At 49.3% G+C, this 15,242-nt stretch overlaps 2 protein-coding genes across 2 annotated transcripts in view; one reads left to right on the top strand and one right to left on the bottom strand.

Annotated features, from left to right (window-relative positions):
• Window positions 1–11,823, top strand: part of Tarbp1 (tRNA guanosine 2 -O-methyltransferase TARBP1) — a 54,661-nt gene extending 42,838 nt beyond the window's left edge. The window contains exons 24-30 of the mRNA XM_026412747.2: window positions 1,463–1,659; window positions 3,073–3,154; window positions 4,649–4,820; window positions 6,486–6,677; window positions 6,856–6,980; window positions 7,399–7,535; window positions 7,825–11,823. Coding sequence (XP_026268532.2) covers window positions 1,463–1,659; window positions 3,073–3,154; window positions 4,649–4,820; window positions 6,486–6,677; window positions 6,856–6,980; window positions 7,399–7,535; window positions 7,825–7,993 — 1,074 coding nt within the window. The 3' untranslated portion in view covers window positions 7,994–11,823. The remainder of the gene's footprint in view (window positions 1–1,462; window positions 1,660–3,072; window positions 3,155–4,648; window positions 4,821–6,485; window positions 6,678–6,855; window positions 6,981–7,398; window positions 7,536–7,824) is intronic.
• Coa6 (cytochrome c oxidase assembly factor 6) lies at window positions 11,590–14,860 on the bottom strand. Its single transcript, XM_026412881.2, has 2 exons — window positions 14,600–14,860; window positions 11,590–11,944 (listed from the first exon to the last, which is right to left on the bottom strand). The coding sequence occupies exons 1-2, from the start codon at window positions 14,741–14,743 to the stop codon at window positions 11,849–11,851; spliced, it is 240 nt and encodes a 79-aa protein (XP_026268666.1). The 5' UTR covers window positions 14,744–14,860; the 3' UTR covers window positions 11,590–11,848.
• Between the last annotated feature and the right edge of the window lie 382 nt (window positions 14,861–15,242).

Raw genomic sequence — 15,242 nt, forward strand, 5'->3', positions numbered from 1 at the left:
GGGGAGGACCCTTCCCAGAAGAAGATTAAGAACAAGGCCCCAAAGAGGACAGTGAGCCAATGGCCAGGACCCAGGGAGCAGCAGGTGTGGGTCCTGAGGTCAGGGAGGCCCTGCATGGGTGTGTTGCTCTGGGATGTCTGCCTCGCCTGAGCCACTTCTGTGAGGGTGGGTGACCCCCGTTGAGCTGTGCACCCAGCAGTGCTGTCTGTGTACCTCATAGGGGGCTCGCAGTGCTGCCCAAGTTAGGTGTCGCTGTGTGTGCCGGGTGCCCCTGAGCAGGATAGGCATGGTAGCTGGCACTCTGCGCTCCCTTTTTGCCCTCCCAATTGCCAAGTGGCATCCTGTGTGGGGTTCACTTGCTGGCTTTCTCCCTCTGAAGTGAGTGGCCTGGTCCTGCAGCCTGTGCCGGCTTCTCGGCTCCCACATGCTCCCGGCCTGAGCTGTTCTTCCTTTTGGCCTGGGGACCTAATCTCTGCATGTCACTGTTACTCTGTTTTCTGAGCACTGAGTTCCTCAGTGTCCTCAGTGTCCTCCCACCTCCTCCTGAGTTTTGCCCTGCCCCTGCTGTGGTGACATAGCACTCATCACAGTGCTGCTCACGGGAGGTGGGGGGAGACCCCTGTGCAGGTGGTGTGACCATGCATGTGTCTCTGAAGTGCAGTGCTGGCGACACTTGAGAAAGCCTCAGCCCTGCTCGGGAGCCATGGGCCAGGGCGTGGTCCTGGGCTGACCACGCACCTGGTGGCTCTGGCTGTGCCTCAGTAGTAGAAGCTCCCAAGAATCTCAGCTGGGGGCACCTGGCGAGTGTGTCTAGGTGGCTTGGGGAGCGTGTGGTGGGAGCATCCAGGCAGCTTCTGGTGTGTCAAAAGTTGGGGTCTGCTTCCACATTAAGGTACATTGGTCCCCGTGGCTGTCAGCATTGACTAGTGGAACCAGGTGATTCAGAATTCAGGGTGGTGTTGTGCTCTGTTCCCAGGCCATGAGGTTAGAGTTCACAGGGAGAGACCACAGGGCACTTGACACTATTTCGTTGTTCTCTCCTCTTCTTAACTTTACGGACATGCCTGCCACGTGGTTTAAGGTCACCTTCAGGGAACACACAGCTCAGAAGCCAGAGCAGGGAGAGCGGCACTGTGGGGTCTCACTTAGGGGCACATCAGAGTCACCAAGTTGGCTCCTACAGGAGCTGCTATGTCCTCAGTCCAGCTTAGCTACAGCACTGTAGCTCTGTCAGGTTGGCATAGGAACTCTGGGGTAGGGGACATGCCGCAGCTATGACAACAGGCAGCCCAAAGCGCCTGCTTTCCTGGGTAGGCTTGATGCGTGAGCAGATGTACCCAGGAGGGCACTGAGCAGACACTTTGGGGGCGTGGGGACGATTTCCCCATGTGTCCACCTTCCCCTCAGTTGGGGTCGAGCTGCCCACCTGTGCACCTCTCACGGAGTCTCCCTTTCTTTCCAGAAGCGAGTACTAAAGCAGGCCCTCCTCATTGCACTGCAGTGGGGTCTCAGCCACAACTTCAGCATCCGGCTGTATGCTCTGATAGCTCTGAAGAAGGTCTGGGCAGTGTGCAAAGCCCTCTGCGTGGAGGAGTGTGATGCGTGGACAGCTCTCATAGAGTGTAGTCTCAGCCAGGTGGAGAGCATGCATGGTGCAGGGTAAGGATGGCCACTCGCTGCTCTACCAGAGCCAGGGGAGGCGGAAGAGGCCCGGCCTGGCGGGCACCCGCTCCTTGGATTACATTCAGCCACAGGCCCAGGAGCTGGGCCAGGTGGAGCTGCAGCAGGACCTTGGTTTGCCTACCATTAGGGCCTCTTGTTCCCTGTGCGCAGACTCTGCCCTCTGCCCTCTGCCCCCTGCCCCGCCAGTTCCACCCATTCTGGCTCCTCTGAGATCTCCTCCACACCAAGCGCTCACCCAGGAGCCAGGACAACAGGCAGTGCGCTGGGGTTGGGGCCTGTAGCTTAGCAAGCCCCAAGTGGTTGGACACGCACCGTGCTCTGGTCCCACTCCCACCCTGGACACTGCCTAGCCTGCACCTCGTGTCCTTGTCCTTGAGTCTTCCTCTCTGTAATGCTGGGAAATCAGTTTCTTCCAACAGCACCTAACATTCCATCACATGGCAGTGCCATGACGTATCCCCGAATCCCCTCTGAAGGAAACTGTAGTGAGGTTCTGTTTTAATGCTGGACCTGATTTGAATAGTTAGCTGGCGGGCCAGTGCAGAGCAGAGGGAAGGAGGCAATGTCAATTTCCCTGGCACCGCTGGAGAGCCTTGGAAGGAGGCAGTGGGAGGAGGTGCTCCCTCTTCCTGGTCTGCCTCTGGCTGCAGTGCTGGGAGCGGAGGAGGCGCCTGGCCAGGCGGATGAGGCCTGCCAGCAAGAGGTCCCAGAATTGCTGTGGGTTTTGGTGCTGATGATCCTGACTTTAAACTGAGTCTCTCTGTGTTGTTCTTTTTACCTCTACTTTTGCCTTTTAAAACCTGACCGATGGGCTGCGATGTAAGCCCTGCTCATTTTCTGTGTGTCTAGTGTGACAAAAGCGGTGCAGGTGGATAGTGGGTGGGGCTGAGGAGTAGAAACGACTGTGGAATGGCTGCTTCTCCTGGAGAAAAGGGTCCCCCCAGAGGGCTCCCGTCCTCAGGCAGTGGCAGAGGTCCTTTTCCCACCTTGCTTGAGACCACCCAAGGCTTCTCACCCCCTTCCTGCTCTGCTAGATGGTGGCTGCACCTAAGGCTCAGGGACCTACTTCTCAGAACAGAAGTTGAACCCCCAGTTCTCAGGTTACTGAAGGTCACTTAATTGCTCTGTTTGTCTTTGAGCTCCATTTTAAAATGTGAGATTTTATGGCCTGGCCTGTGCTCAGTGTTGAGGGCTCGCCTAGCATGCAAAAGGCCCTAGGTCTATCCCCAACAAGGCCAAAGGAGGGGGGCATTGTGAAGTAGGTTGGTCCCAGAGATGCCAGCTGCAGTATAAACCTGGATGACAGTGACAGTCCTCGCCTGCCCACGGTGCGACCCTGCAGAGTCGTCTGGTCCCTTACTGCGCCTCATGCCTTGCTCCCTGCCCTAGGAATGCCAAGAAGAACTGGCAGCGCATCCAGGACCACTTCTTCTTTGCCACGTTTCACCCCCTGGAGGATTACTGTCTGGAGGTGAGCAGAGAAAGCCGCCTGTAGGGGCCTACTGTGACTTCAGCCTGATGCCACCTGTGGAGACTTTGGAGACTAGGCCAGTTGTCCTCCCAGTCACCTCAGCCTCCTGACTCCTGAGTAGGATTCTGTCACCTTAGGCAGCAGGCTTGCTTGCAGACCCCCTCAGCAGTGGGATGTGCCTGTCTGGCTTGTAAGTCCTGGAAGGGAAACTCTAACTCTAAACAGAAATCAGAGCAGATTCCTAAAAGGCAGTGAGTAAGAGCAGGTGCAGGTGAGATTTTATTGAATGGAAGCCCCCTGGTAATAAAGGAAAATATCTGTTCTTTCATTCATGGCATATTTTAGGTCTGGGTAATTAAAATTGTAGAGCAAATGATGTACCCCCTCACTGGTTGTAACAGAAAGTGCTTATATAATTTTAAGACCCACGATCCCGTTTCTTACAGTTAATATAATTAATTCACTGTGTAATTCACTAACTTTGAACAAAGCATAGCACCTTCTCCCTCCTGCAGCTCTAGTTATAATGTGCTGTGTGGAGTTCCAGTCCTTGGACTTAGGACTACTCCTTGGGAGGTCTGGTCGGCGTCAGTAGCTTCAGCCAGTGTGCACGCCAGTGATCCTTGGATTGCCCATGGACTGGCCTCTAAACACAGAGCTGCATATTGAGAGCCACACACTGGAGAATATTCCTGAGTATCCTCTGGGGCTTCACTCCCAGTACTGTCAGGGCTGTTCCTGTGTCTCACACCCCTCTGCTCTGCATCCCTTGGTGCCTGAGGGGCTGCCTGAGGTCTCCTGAAGGACCCTTTGGCCTCCCTGGCCTTGTCAGCCTCCTCTGGTCAGGTTCCCAGCAGGACTGCTGCATCTGTGGTATCCCTCCGACCCTTGGCCCCTGCCTCCTGCTGCCACACAGGTCATGACTGTATGTGACCTGATGAATGGTCTAGTCTGTGTGGAGGGGGCCTCGGTACTGACCTGGTACACACTTGGTTGTGGTCTGGATGCCAGTTAAGTCTGCACAGCTGTGGTGGCAACAGAAAACCATGCGCATGCTAAAAGCTTTCCTGAGGACAGGAGCGCTGTCCCAAGGCAGTGTTTTACTTGAGCTGCACAGCATCTGGGCCTCGCCCCCTTGACACCTCCCTGTGGTGAGCACCCCTGTGCTGGGTTTTCTTTCAAAAGGTCAGTGGCTGCAGGGGGGCTGCTCAGGTGTGACTGTGCCCAGCAGTCCCTGTGCAGGTCCTGAGCCCTTTCACTTGCTGCTGGAATCTGACTGTGTCCTCACTTTATGGGGACCTAGAGACAGAAGGCTCCGACTTGCTTAATGCCACACAGCTGAGGAACGTGGGAGGCCAGAATCCAGGTTCTGAGTATCGCTTGGTAATGAGAGCTCTGACCACATCAGATGGCTTGGGAGAGCACATCAGTAACGACAGAGTACTGCTGCTGACATGTCATGTTTCTTTGTTATTTTTACAATTCTGTTTCCAGACCATCTTTTACACCCTCCCACGGCTCTCAGGCGTCATTGAAGAGGAGTGGATCACCCTTGACAGATTTTACAGCTTCACAGATGTCCCTTCAGGTTCAGGGCCCCTGTGGTGCCTTTCTCGGACTCCGCTCTGTGAGCTAAATCCCGGGGACTGGTCCCAGCAGGACGCAGGTAGAGAGCTGCTTCTCCTTATTTCCCTGTTTGTGCATGAATTCACTGGTTTTGTCACGTAGAGCAGGGGTGGGTGGCGCCTCTTGTCTGCCCACCTTGGTCCAGCAGTGGAAGTGTGGGAGTGTGGTGTGGCCTTGACCTAGTCTTCCAGGGGAGAGGCAACTTGGCTGCAGCAAGACAGCAGCTTCCCTGTTCTCTTGAATAGGTGGTTGGTTAATATTCACTGCTCTGTATCTGTAAAAATCAGGTTTCCAGAAGGACCACAATATGGATCTCCTCTGTCCCTTCCAGGAGTAGAGCATCTGTGTTGTGGTCTTCCTCATCTCTGAGGTCTCTGGCCTGGTCATCGTGCTCAGTGCTCTCCCCGTGCGCTTCACCAATGGCCACTTCTGAAAGCTCCCCTCTGAGCTACCTGCTTGCAGTCCTCCGTCTCTCGGCCTGAGCTGACTGGACCTCTGCAGCCCGCTGTTCCTCAAGCTCTTTAAACTCAGCACATCCAGACTGGACTCCACTTTCTGTCCACCTCGCCTCCTCTCTGTGCCCTCTGTTAATGGTCACTCTGTCATTCTTTTCCTGGTCTCCTCTTGCCACATCCACCCACCACCCAGCCTTGGTGGTGGAGCTTCAGCCAGCTGGCTGCTTCTCCTGCCCTCCAACCCCCTGTGGTGAGGACTTTCTGATTTCACTGTCTCCACCATGGCCAGTGCACGAGCCTTGTGTCCGTTCTCAGCCCAGTGCTTCCCAACATCACTCCCAAGAGGGATTTCTCTAATCAAACAACATCACTGCCATTATCCCCCATCTTCAAATGCCCCAGGGGCTCCTCTGTATAGAATAAATCCCTCACCTCAGACAGGTAGAGCCTGTGGTCTGGTGCAGGCTGAGCTAAGCCATAGCACTTACTGATGCCCAGGTCACTTTCCTTCCACATCTGCACATGCACAGCTCTGTCTCCCCTGGAAGCTGTGTCCTCCCTTCTTGGGCCCTTCGGTCTGACTCCTGCCACGGACGCTACTCATCCCTCCTGTGTGAGCATGCCCTTGGGATTGTCGTGGTTTCCTGCACGTCTGCCCCATCCCCAGCAAACGACTGTTCATTGGCTGGTGGTCCATTTGGGGGGACAAAGGAAGAGCTCTAGCATGGACTCAGTCCTGTCTCGAGCAGACCCTGAAGTTAGATAGGTTAATGACATCTGGTTCCCAGCAGTTGAGTCAAGAGGTGATTCTTTTATGGCACAGCCTTCATTTTAGAAAGTTACCCCAGGTACTTCTAGTGAAATTTAAGAAAAAAAAATTTCATTTATATTCTTTTTAGGAATATATTTCCATAAAAATTCCAATTCGATATTATGTTGTTGTTTGTAAAATATGCCATTATTTACCTCTAAGAAAAAAATATTAAACAACTATGATTCTAAATTGCTTCCCAATTTTGTATATGCGAAAATGTGAACCATAGTATATCTTCTGTTTTTATGAAATGTCATAATATATTGATTAGTAGAGCTGAATTTGAAATCCAAGAATTACTACTGAAAATGGTGACATATTTGGATCCAAGCAGCTTCTCAGTCAGTCAGTGAACAGGTCAGTCTCAGTGAGTGCTCCTTGACCCACACAGACACTGGGCCTGACTCGTGGACCCTGGTGTCCTCTCTCTTCCCAGGCACTGGCTCAAGGGAAGCAGATGGCCCTTCTGAGCAGGCTGATGTGCAGAAGAAGATCATCCCGTGGGGACACGACCTCCTCGACACAGACCTCGAGCTTGTGCTCCAGGACCGTGCTGCCAAACTTGGAAAGTCCATCAGCAGACTGATTGTAGTGGCCTCACTAATTGATAAACCAACTAATTTAGGAGGTAAACATGGTTTTCCAGGTAGTTTGCTTGAAATCTCTGGACCTGGACTCTGGTCCCCTGCCCGTTTTGGTTGTGTCCTCTACATTTAGCCCTCTGAGAGTTTTTGGGGAAGCAGTGGGATCTGATGAGTGTGGTGTGATGCTGGGGGCCGTCTGGATGACACAGGTGTTCTGTACAGGCCTGTGCCGGACCTGTGAGGTGTTCGGGGCCTCAGTGCTGGTGGTCAGCAACCTTCATTGTGTCCGTGACAAGCAGTTTCAGCACCTCAGTGTCTCAGCTGAACAGTGGCTTCCTCTGGTGGAGGTGGGTGGAAAGTAATCTGTTATTGAACTTTTACTGGGGAAGTGTGCAGTGTTTTGTCTTTATGTGTTAGGCAGGCCTTCTGCAGGAATTTGTAGGAATTCAGCCTTTCATAGATTAAAAACAATACTTAAAAGAATACTCCGTTCTCCATATTTCAGTTTTATTTTTAGAAATCATCAATAATGCGATATTATTTTCAGTAAAATGTGTCCTGATACAGCTCACTCTTGATTTAGAAATGATTCTTATAAAGTTGTGAGTTGGGAGGGTTTTCTTAAAAAATATATATAGTTGTGATTTTTTTTTTTTCTTTAAAAATACCTTTAACTAATTTAAGAGGTTTTTTTGTTAACTTTCATTTTACTCCACACAGGGCTGTAACTGATTTATTTTCTGCTCTTTACAAACTGACATTCAGGTGAAGCCGCATCAGCTCCCTGGTTATCTGCAACAGAAAAGGGCAGCAGGTTACACGGTCATTGGCGTGGAGCAGACTGCCCACAGCTCAGACTTGGCCCAGTTCTGCTTCCCTGAGAAGTCGCTGCTCCTGTTGGGGTGAGTGGCCTCCCTGCGCCCTTGGAATGTGTTTCTCATTTGGCAGTTTTCCTGGCCCTTCAGCTGTGCCTTTGCCCTGGAATATTGATGGAAACCCCCTAGTTTTCCTTTTATTTCACCTGTCCAGGAGGGTCAGGAGGACACAGAATTGACCTGTAGATCTCTGTTAGTCTTATTTATTTCCTGAAACCACACTTCCTTCATCTGTCTGTCTGATGTGGTAACAGAATAACCAGGAAAAAATTGTTACTGTCAGAAAACTCAGATCTTTTGCATTTTCCTCCCTCAGCAATGAACGGGAAGGCATTCCTGCCAACCTTCTACAACAGCTGGACGTGTGTGTGGAGATTCCCCAGCAGGGCGTCATCCGCTCACTGAATGTGCATGTGAGCGGGGCCCTGCTGATCTGGGAGTACACCAGGCAGCAGCTGCTCAGGCATACAGGAGCCTCATCGTGAAGCCTGTGCCTTACCTCAGTGGTCTCGGTGCCTCTTGACTGCTTTTTAAACTATTTGGAATAATGAAAGAGATTCTGACATTTATTGGGATATGAATTTTTTTTGTTCTTGCAATTTAATGCCAAAAACTTGTTAATGTGCCTTAAATATATCATTATATATTTTCTCCTTTGATAAATCTTTATATAGATACATGATTTTGCTTATTAATAAAACATTTTACATAATTATGAAAATAAAACAACATTTTTTTTAAAAAGTCCTTCTAGAAGTTAGTATCATCAGGAATACAAAGTGCACTCAAAGTGAGGCAGAATTGAACAGCCCTCACCTCCAAGCACCGGAACCCTGAGGTCATGGGGACGAAGCAGGAAACCAAGGCAAAGGCACTGGAGGAAGGTGGTCTGGCCTCCTGTGGTACTCTGCCTTCCCTACTTTGTTTGGCAAGATGTTAAGCCAGCTTCCCTGTAAAGTTCACAAACCATGAAGTAGGCCATAGTCATTCATATTAAGTTCTTAGGAAATTTCTCAAATGCATCTTTGTTCAGAGAGATGAAGTAATGGTTAGAAATAGTCTGTATTGAGAAAACTACAAATGAGAACGCAAAGAACTCGAATTACTCCTCCAAATTGCTGCTGAAGCTGAGAATGAAGTTCACGAGTATTTGCTGGTGGACTTCTTCTGTCTTTTTTTTAATTTGGTAATTTGACTTTCTTATTTAATAGTAACCATATATCACCATCCAGCAATGACCTTCAATTATATCTGGGTCTTTTAGTAACAAATTTCCTAGTTCATGCCCATATATTTACTTTTTCTTCTATAATTTTGAAACTAACTTTCATTTTGCAGAAGGACTGCAAAAATAGCACAGAAGTTTCCTTATACCTGCTTCACTGTGATGCCTAAGTGATCTTATAAAACACAGTGCATTCATCTGAATTAGGACATTGGTGTTGATCGAGGTGCTCTTCACCAAGTTGCAGACTTGAGTCCAGTTTCCTGTTTTCCACTACTGTCCTTTTCCTGTCCCTGGAGCTAATCCAGGTTTGGATACACATTACATTAAGTGTTATTTTGAAGAGTGCTGGTCCAGTGTTTTGTAAACGTCCCAGGATTTGGGTTTGTCTGGCATATCCTTGGAGGTTACAGGTTCCAAGAGCAGGTGAAGGGGCCTCTTCTGCCATGAGGTTAGATAGACATGGTGGCAGCGGGGTGGGCTCACACCTCCATCATTTCCATCTGGTGAAGACCTCTTCTGCTGCATTGTTCTCTAAATTTGCTCTCTCCCTCTCCATGCCTTTGTCAAAAGCAAGTCAGCCTGCCTCAAGGGTAGGGGAAGCAAGCTCCCCGTGGAGGGGGAGCACTGGAGTCTGTGGCTCTTGTCAAGACTGTGGCAGTCATTAAAGGACATCCTGGGGGCTGGGGATGTGGCTCAAGCGGTAGTGTACTTGCCTGGCATGCGCGGGGTGCTGGGTTCGATCCTCAGCACCACATTAAAAAAAATAAAATAAAGATGTTGTGTCCACCAAAAACTAAAAATAAATAAATATTTTAAAAAATTCTCTAATGTCGGAGTCCAGCTCCAACAGGGGGTCTCAGGAGACGAACGGATGGTGAGGAGTCAGTGAGAGGGGGGGTGGAGAAACAACACAGACACCAAAGTGAAGGTGCTGAATCCCAATCTTTACTTGTGAAGTTAATCATGTATACTTTTCATTTTGGCAGCCTCACAGTACTTTGTGGTTACAAAACAGGAATCATTATTCAAAGAAACAAAAGTATTACGTAGCTACAATTAGAATAGAAGAATGTATCTTGGCTTATGTATAAGCAAGCATTTTTCCTTTCAGTTCATGTTTTGCTTTGAGCTATTTCTGCTTAGTTAACTTTTAATAATAGTTAAAAATGTCCCAAACTATTGGCCTATACCTTGACTATTCTTTCTTGACTGGAACCGGTGCCACGGTTACGGCAAGCGGTTAACTTGAAAAAAGAGGCTCCTAATTTTAATCAAACAAGAGTTAAGAACACACACCATTGTGCACAGGAACAAGAACAAGTTGCCCAGTACTAAGCACTAATTTGTCTTCTTAACATTAATTCTTCTTCTCTAGATTTTAATTTCTCAAAAACTTCCTTGACAGGAATACAGGGAGTTTTTCATTAAACATTAACAGTTTACATTCCACAGCTAAATCATTGCATTTAGAGCAAATAGATTTATTCTTTAGAAGTAGTTGCATTAATTGGGAAAGTCATGATTTTTCCTGCATACTTAATGGTCATATGAGAAGTCGAAACTGTACTTATTAATGTCTCTTTGTTCTGTCCACCACTGATGTTTGTGTTCAGGATGGACACTGCCTGCAGCAGTTACTTCTGTGGCATGTACTGCTGGTGCTCTATTCACCTGTTGGAATTCCTTGTTAGAGAAGACTTCTTTTTTCTATCAGTGTGGACATCCTGTGTCCTCAGCAGGCTCCTGGGACCTTGTTCTTGCTGCTGCCTTACTCTTTGGCACTACATGATGCTCTAGGTCTGTTTCATCTCTCTCCTTGGTGGAGTGGGACATCTCTAAGAGCCCTGGCACAATTCACTGGAGAACAGTGTTAGAAACCCAGACCTGGGCATGAGTAAAGCTGCTTTAAGCAAACATCCCTATATAATTTGCAGTTCATTTGTGAAAGACCTAGGAGTGGGGCTGCTGGATTGTGGGTCACCAACACTCTTAATTGCTCTCCAGAGGGGCTTTCCTAGGTCCCACTCCCACTGCAGGGAATGAGTAACTGCTGCACTTCCTGTTGGCATGAGGATTGTCAACTTCAAAGTCATTCTAAGAGGGGAGTGATGATGTATCATCGAAGTACTAATTTCCATTATTCTAATATTTAATAATAGAGCACTTTTCATGTTTACTTCCCATTGTATATTATCTTTCAGTATCTATTTGCATAATATGCCCACCAATTTTTTTTTTTTTTTTTGGCACCAGGGATTGAACCTAGGGGTGCTTAAGCATGGAGCCAGATGCTTTTGAGACAATCTTAACTGTTGAGGCTGGCTTTGAACTTGTGATCCTCCTGCCTCAGCCTCCTGAGCTGCTGGCATTACAAGTGTGCACCACCATGCCCAGATGATTTTTCATAAAAGGGGGTTTTGGTTTTATATTTTGTATATATAAGTCCTTCATGAACTATGCTATCTACAAATATTGTCTCTAGGTTGTATTATACCTTTTCGTTTTTTTCCCCCATTCTTTAGTGTTTCTCAATTATATCAGCTGTGAATAGAACCGGCTTTATTTCTTCCTTCCTGATCTGTCTTTCATTTCCTTTTTTGCCTCACTGAACTAACTAGGAATACAGTCATTCTCTCATCATCTAGTATAACATTAGCTGCAGGTTTTCTAATAGATGGCTCTTACATTTTACCTGTGTGTTCTGAGCTCAACCTTTTCCAACCTCAAGCTGTAATGCCTATATTCAAGTGCTGATTCCCAGGAACACAGAGTGACAGCTTCTATTTATAATATCCATTGTAAATATTTCCCCACTACTCATCATCTAGTCCAAAAAAAAAAAAAAGATCAATGTGTTTTTATAATTGGTTTTAATAGTTTCTTAAATTTCTTACTAAATTAGAACTAGGTATATTTAAACCACTGTACTTCAAGTCTTCATAGTTGAAACATGGATCTTCTGTTATTTGTCCAATTTTGTCATGAAGTACTGTACACAGCGAACAAGTACTGATGTATGCCATGTCAAACTACTACTGTCACAGAATCAACACAGCATTTTTTAATGTCCAGAAAGAATAATTTCAACCTTTATGAAAAGTTCAGGAAGTTCCTAGGAATTTGTAGTTGATTCAGAAGGCTGGAACTGTCCCGCTTCAAATTTTTCCTTGAATTTTAAGTAGTCTCTTCTTTTATCAAAATATTTTATCTGTTGAGATGAAAAAGGCTTAACTTAGGGCAAGTTATGCAGCTTAATAAGCAAAAGCAGATTTAAGTGCAACAAATTATTCATTATAAATCCATACAGAAACAGCAAAGGGATTTGTATTCTGGAACCAGTCAGTGATCTGGGGAGTGAGCCCCTGAGAAGTGGGGTAACAGGTGAGTTGGACCTTCAGGGGCTCGAGACCCTGCTCTCTGGCTAGCCCAGGAACCTTCTACAGGACTGTACAACCTGAGAGTCTTCCAGCAGTCTGAGTCCACAAAGCTCTGGCTTAGGCTAGGAGTCTTCAGATTTGAAATGCTGGGTGGTTCTAAGTTTAATGTTTATCACCCACAAATGACTCGTCCAGAAACAAACACTTGAGACAGACATAAGAAAATTACATTTATGAACTATGAGTAGTTAAATTGAGGGTAAAAGTTAAGTTTATTGATGATTTGGTTTTGTTTTCCTCTTCATAGTGAATTTGAAGAATATATATATATATTTTTAAGTTATAGATGGACACAATACCTCTATTGTTTATTTTTACGTGGTGCTGAGGTTCAAACCCAGGGCCTCACATGTGCGAGGCAAGTGCTCTACCACTGAGCCACAACCCCAGCCCCTGAAGAATATTTTGACATGGCAAAATCCTAGAAGTAGAAAATGCAGGCCAAGGAAGCAAATGTGGCTGCCATAAAACTGCCACAGCGTAAACCTGAGCTGCTGCCAGGCAAGGCAGGGGCAGAGTACCACCCGTGTGCACCATGAGGCCGACCAGACAGCACTAGTTCTTTTGTTGAAAGCCTTTCTTAGGATCTAATTCTTAAATATTTTAGTGGAGTTTGAGGGCAAATATTAGAGTGGACTGAGAATGTGGAAATCTACCATGCCTGGTATCAAGCCACAGGATAGAACTGAGAAACAGCTGTCAAGCAAGTGTTTCTCCCAAGGAAGGGCTGCAGCCATCAACATCCAAAAGGACTTGAGTCTTAGGATTTGAGCGCTGCTTTCTTATTCACTGAGAAACCCTGTTCTCTAAAATCACAGGGGGTCACAAGTTTGCACTTTAACATTTTTTCAGTAAGAATGAAGAAGCATCCCACTTTTGCCCAGAAAAGCATCCCTGATCTGCACCCCAGGCACAAGCTTCAAATATGGGACTTCTGCAAATGATATTCAATCATTTGGGGAGGGGGATTGAACCTAGGGCCTCACACATGCTAAGGCAAGTGCTCTACCACTGAGCCACAATCCTAGCCCCTTGACATTCAGTCTTTACCAAGTCCCCTTCTCAGTCCAGAGATGATGAGGGTCTGTTCATACACAATCTCTGCTTTGCTCCAACACCATCAAAAGTGCTTCATTTAAAACTTACCCAAGTTTGATCTTTCCCCTAAACTCTTCAGTAACTCTTTCCCTGTTTGGTGAGATGCATCTGTCCTTTGGTGTGTGTCTCCCTGGCTACAACATGTCCATATGCTGCGGCACTACAGACTTATCCCTGGTAGTCTAGGGTGGCTGTTACAGAAAGGATACCAAATGAAGGTGATCATGTCCTTCATGTTTTAGTGGCAAATTAAGAGCATGGAGTCTCAGATCCTATCTTCAACCACACAACATACAATTCCACTTAGAGGTCCTACTGTCCTGTCAGCCCCAAGAGGCCAGAACTTAGCCCCTCTCCAACTGAGCTTCTCTCAAAGCTATACATTTATCACTGTCCCTGTACAGAGCAGGTCCTCATCATTCTTCACCTGTACTGCTGGGACATCTAAGACATGAGGCAGATTCTGGGATCAGGAGACTGACCGGCAAGTTCCCTGTCTGCTCAACTGCTAGGCTAATCTGAGACTTATTTCCTATTGTGTTACTCTAGACACAACATGGCTTCCCCCCAAATAGAAGGAAAATTACAGTGGAAGGGAAGAAATGTCTCTGGAAGAAGGCCCTCTCCCATGACTCTTGGGAAAAACCTTCCAGCTTTTATTTTGTGGCAGCTGGGCAGGAGCTCAACAAGGTGACACCAAGAAGAGAGCAAAGGGGAACATGCGGCAAGGGCGGACACCCAAGAGGCAGGCTAACTCAGGCAGCCTGGGCTCAAGATCATGGAGCAGAGCAGGGATGCTGACAGCATGCAGGGGAGCGCTTGCTGCAAGGCTGCAGGGCCACAGAGGCGCTGCTCTGAGGGGCACTGACAGCAGGTCTGCTTCGTCTAGCAATGCTCCTGAAGTAGAGCCCCGAGAAGTCCACGATGCTCACGTCCGAGAACCCACAGAGGCTTCGAGGCGCTCTACAAACTCACTACCGTCCCCCGCGCGAGGGAGCTCCGGGGCGATCTGCACGCTCCCGCCTGTCAACAGCCCCGGGGTGGTCTGCAAGCTCACGTCAGGCCCCAGCACCGGGATAGCTCCGGGGCAGTCTGCGCGCTCCCGCCCGTCCACAGCACCGGGATTAGCTCCGGGGCGGTCTGCGCGCTTCCGCCCATCCACAGCCGCGGGGTAGCTCCGGGGTGGTCTGCACGCTCACGTCGTCCCGGAGCGGTCTACACGCTCACATCGGGCCCCGCCCAGCGGTAGCTCCCGGGGGTGTTTGCGCGCACTCGTCGGGCCCCAGCCCAGGTATCAGGATGCCGTGACCTTCGCGCCGGCGACTCACCCACTGCTGGGGGCAGCTGGCCTCGAAGGAGCTGCGGAGGCGCCGGCAGAGGGCCGCGTCCTCGGCGTGGGCGTCCAGGCACCGCCAGTACTCGTCGCGCGCGCCCCAGCACGCCTGCCGCTCCTTCCTGGAGGGTGCCGCCATGCCGAGCTGCCGGGCACTCGCACGCGCGGCGGAGAAGCGCGAGCGCTACGCCCCCGGAAGTGCGCCGCCGGCTCGGCTCGACTAGCCCACTACCCGCAGCTCGCGGCGGAACGGCCGGGGTTAGAAGGGCACTTCCGTGCTGCCGTCGCCGTGCGCGGGGGCGGGACTTCCGAGCCCTTCCCTGAGGGGACTTTCGGCCTGCGAGGGCGCGGCGAGTGGGCTTACACGGCTCTTCACCCCGCGTCTGGCGGTGTCCTCGCGCCGGAGCGCCCCCTCCCGGCCTGGGGTGGAAGCGGGACCCGGCAGCAAGACCGGCGCTGCCCTCGGTCGGCGCATCTCTTCCCCGGCGCGCGAAAGGGTGCCCGGGTCCTTGCGGGATATTGGGCTACGGAGCCGCGGCGAGGCCCGCCGGCCTGTGGAAGCTGAGCCTGGGCGTGCCTGCACCTTGGCGTCATTCCGTAAAGGTGTGTCGTCTCAGTACCGCCCGCGGAATTCAAAG

The sequence above is a fragment of the Urocitellus parryii genome, chromosome 9, assembly GCF_045843805.1.
Source record: "Urocitellus parryii isolate mUroPar1 chromosome 9, mUroPar1.hap1, whole genome shotgun sequence".
NCBI classification, from domain to species: domain Eukaryota; kingdom Metazoa; phylum Chordata; class Mammalia; order Rodentia; family Sciuridae; genus Urocitellus; species Urocitellus parryii.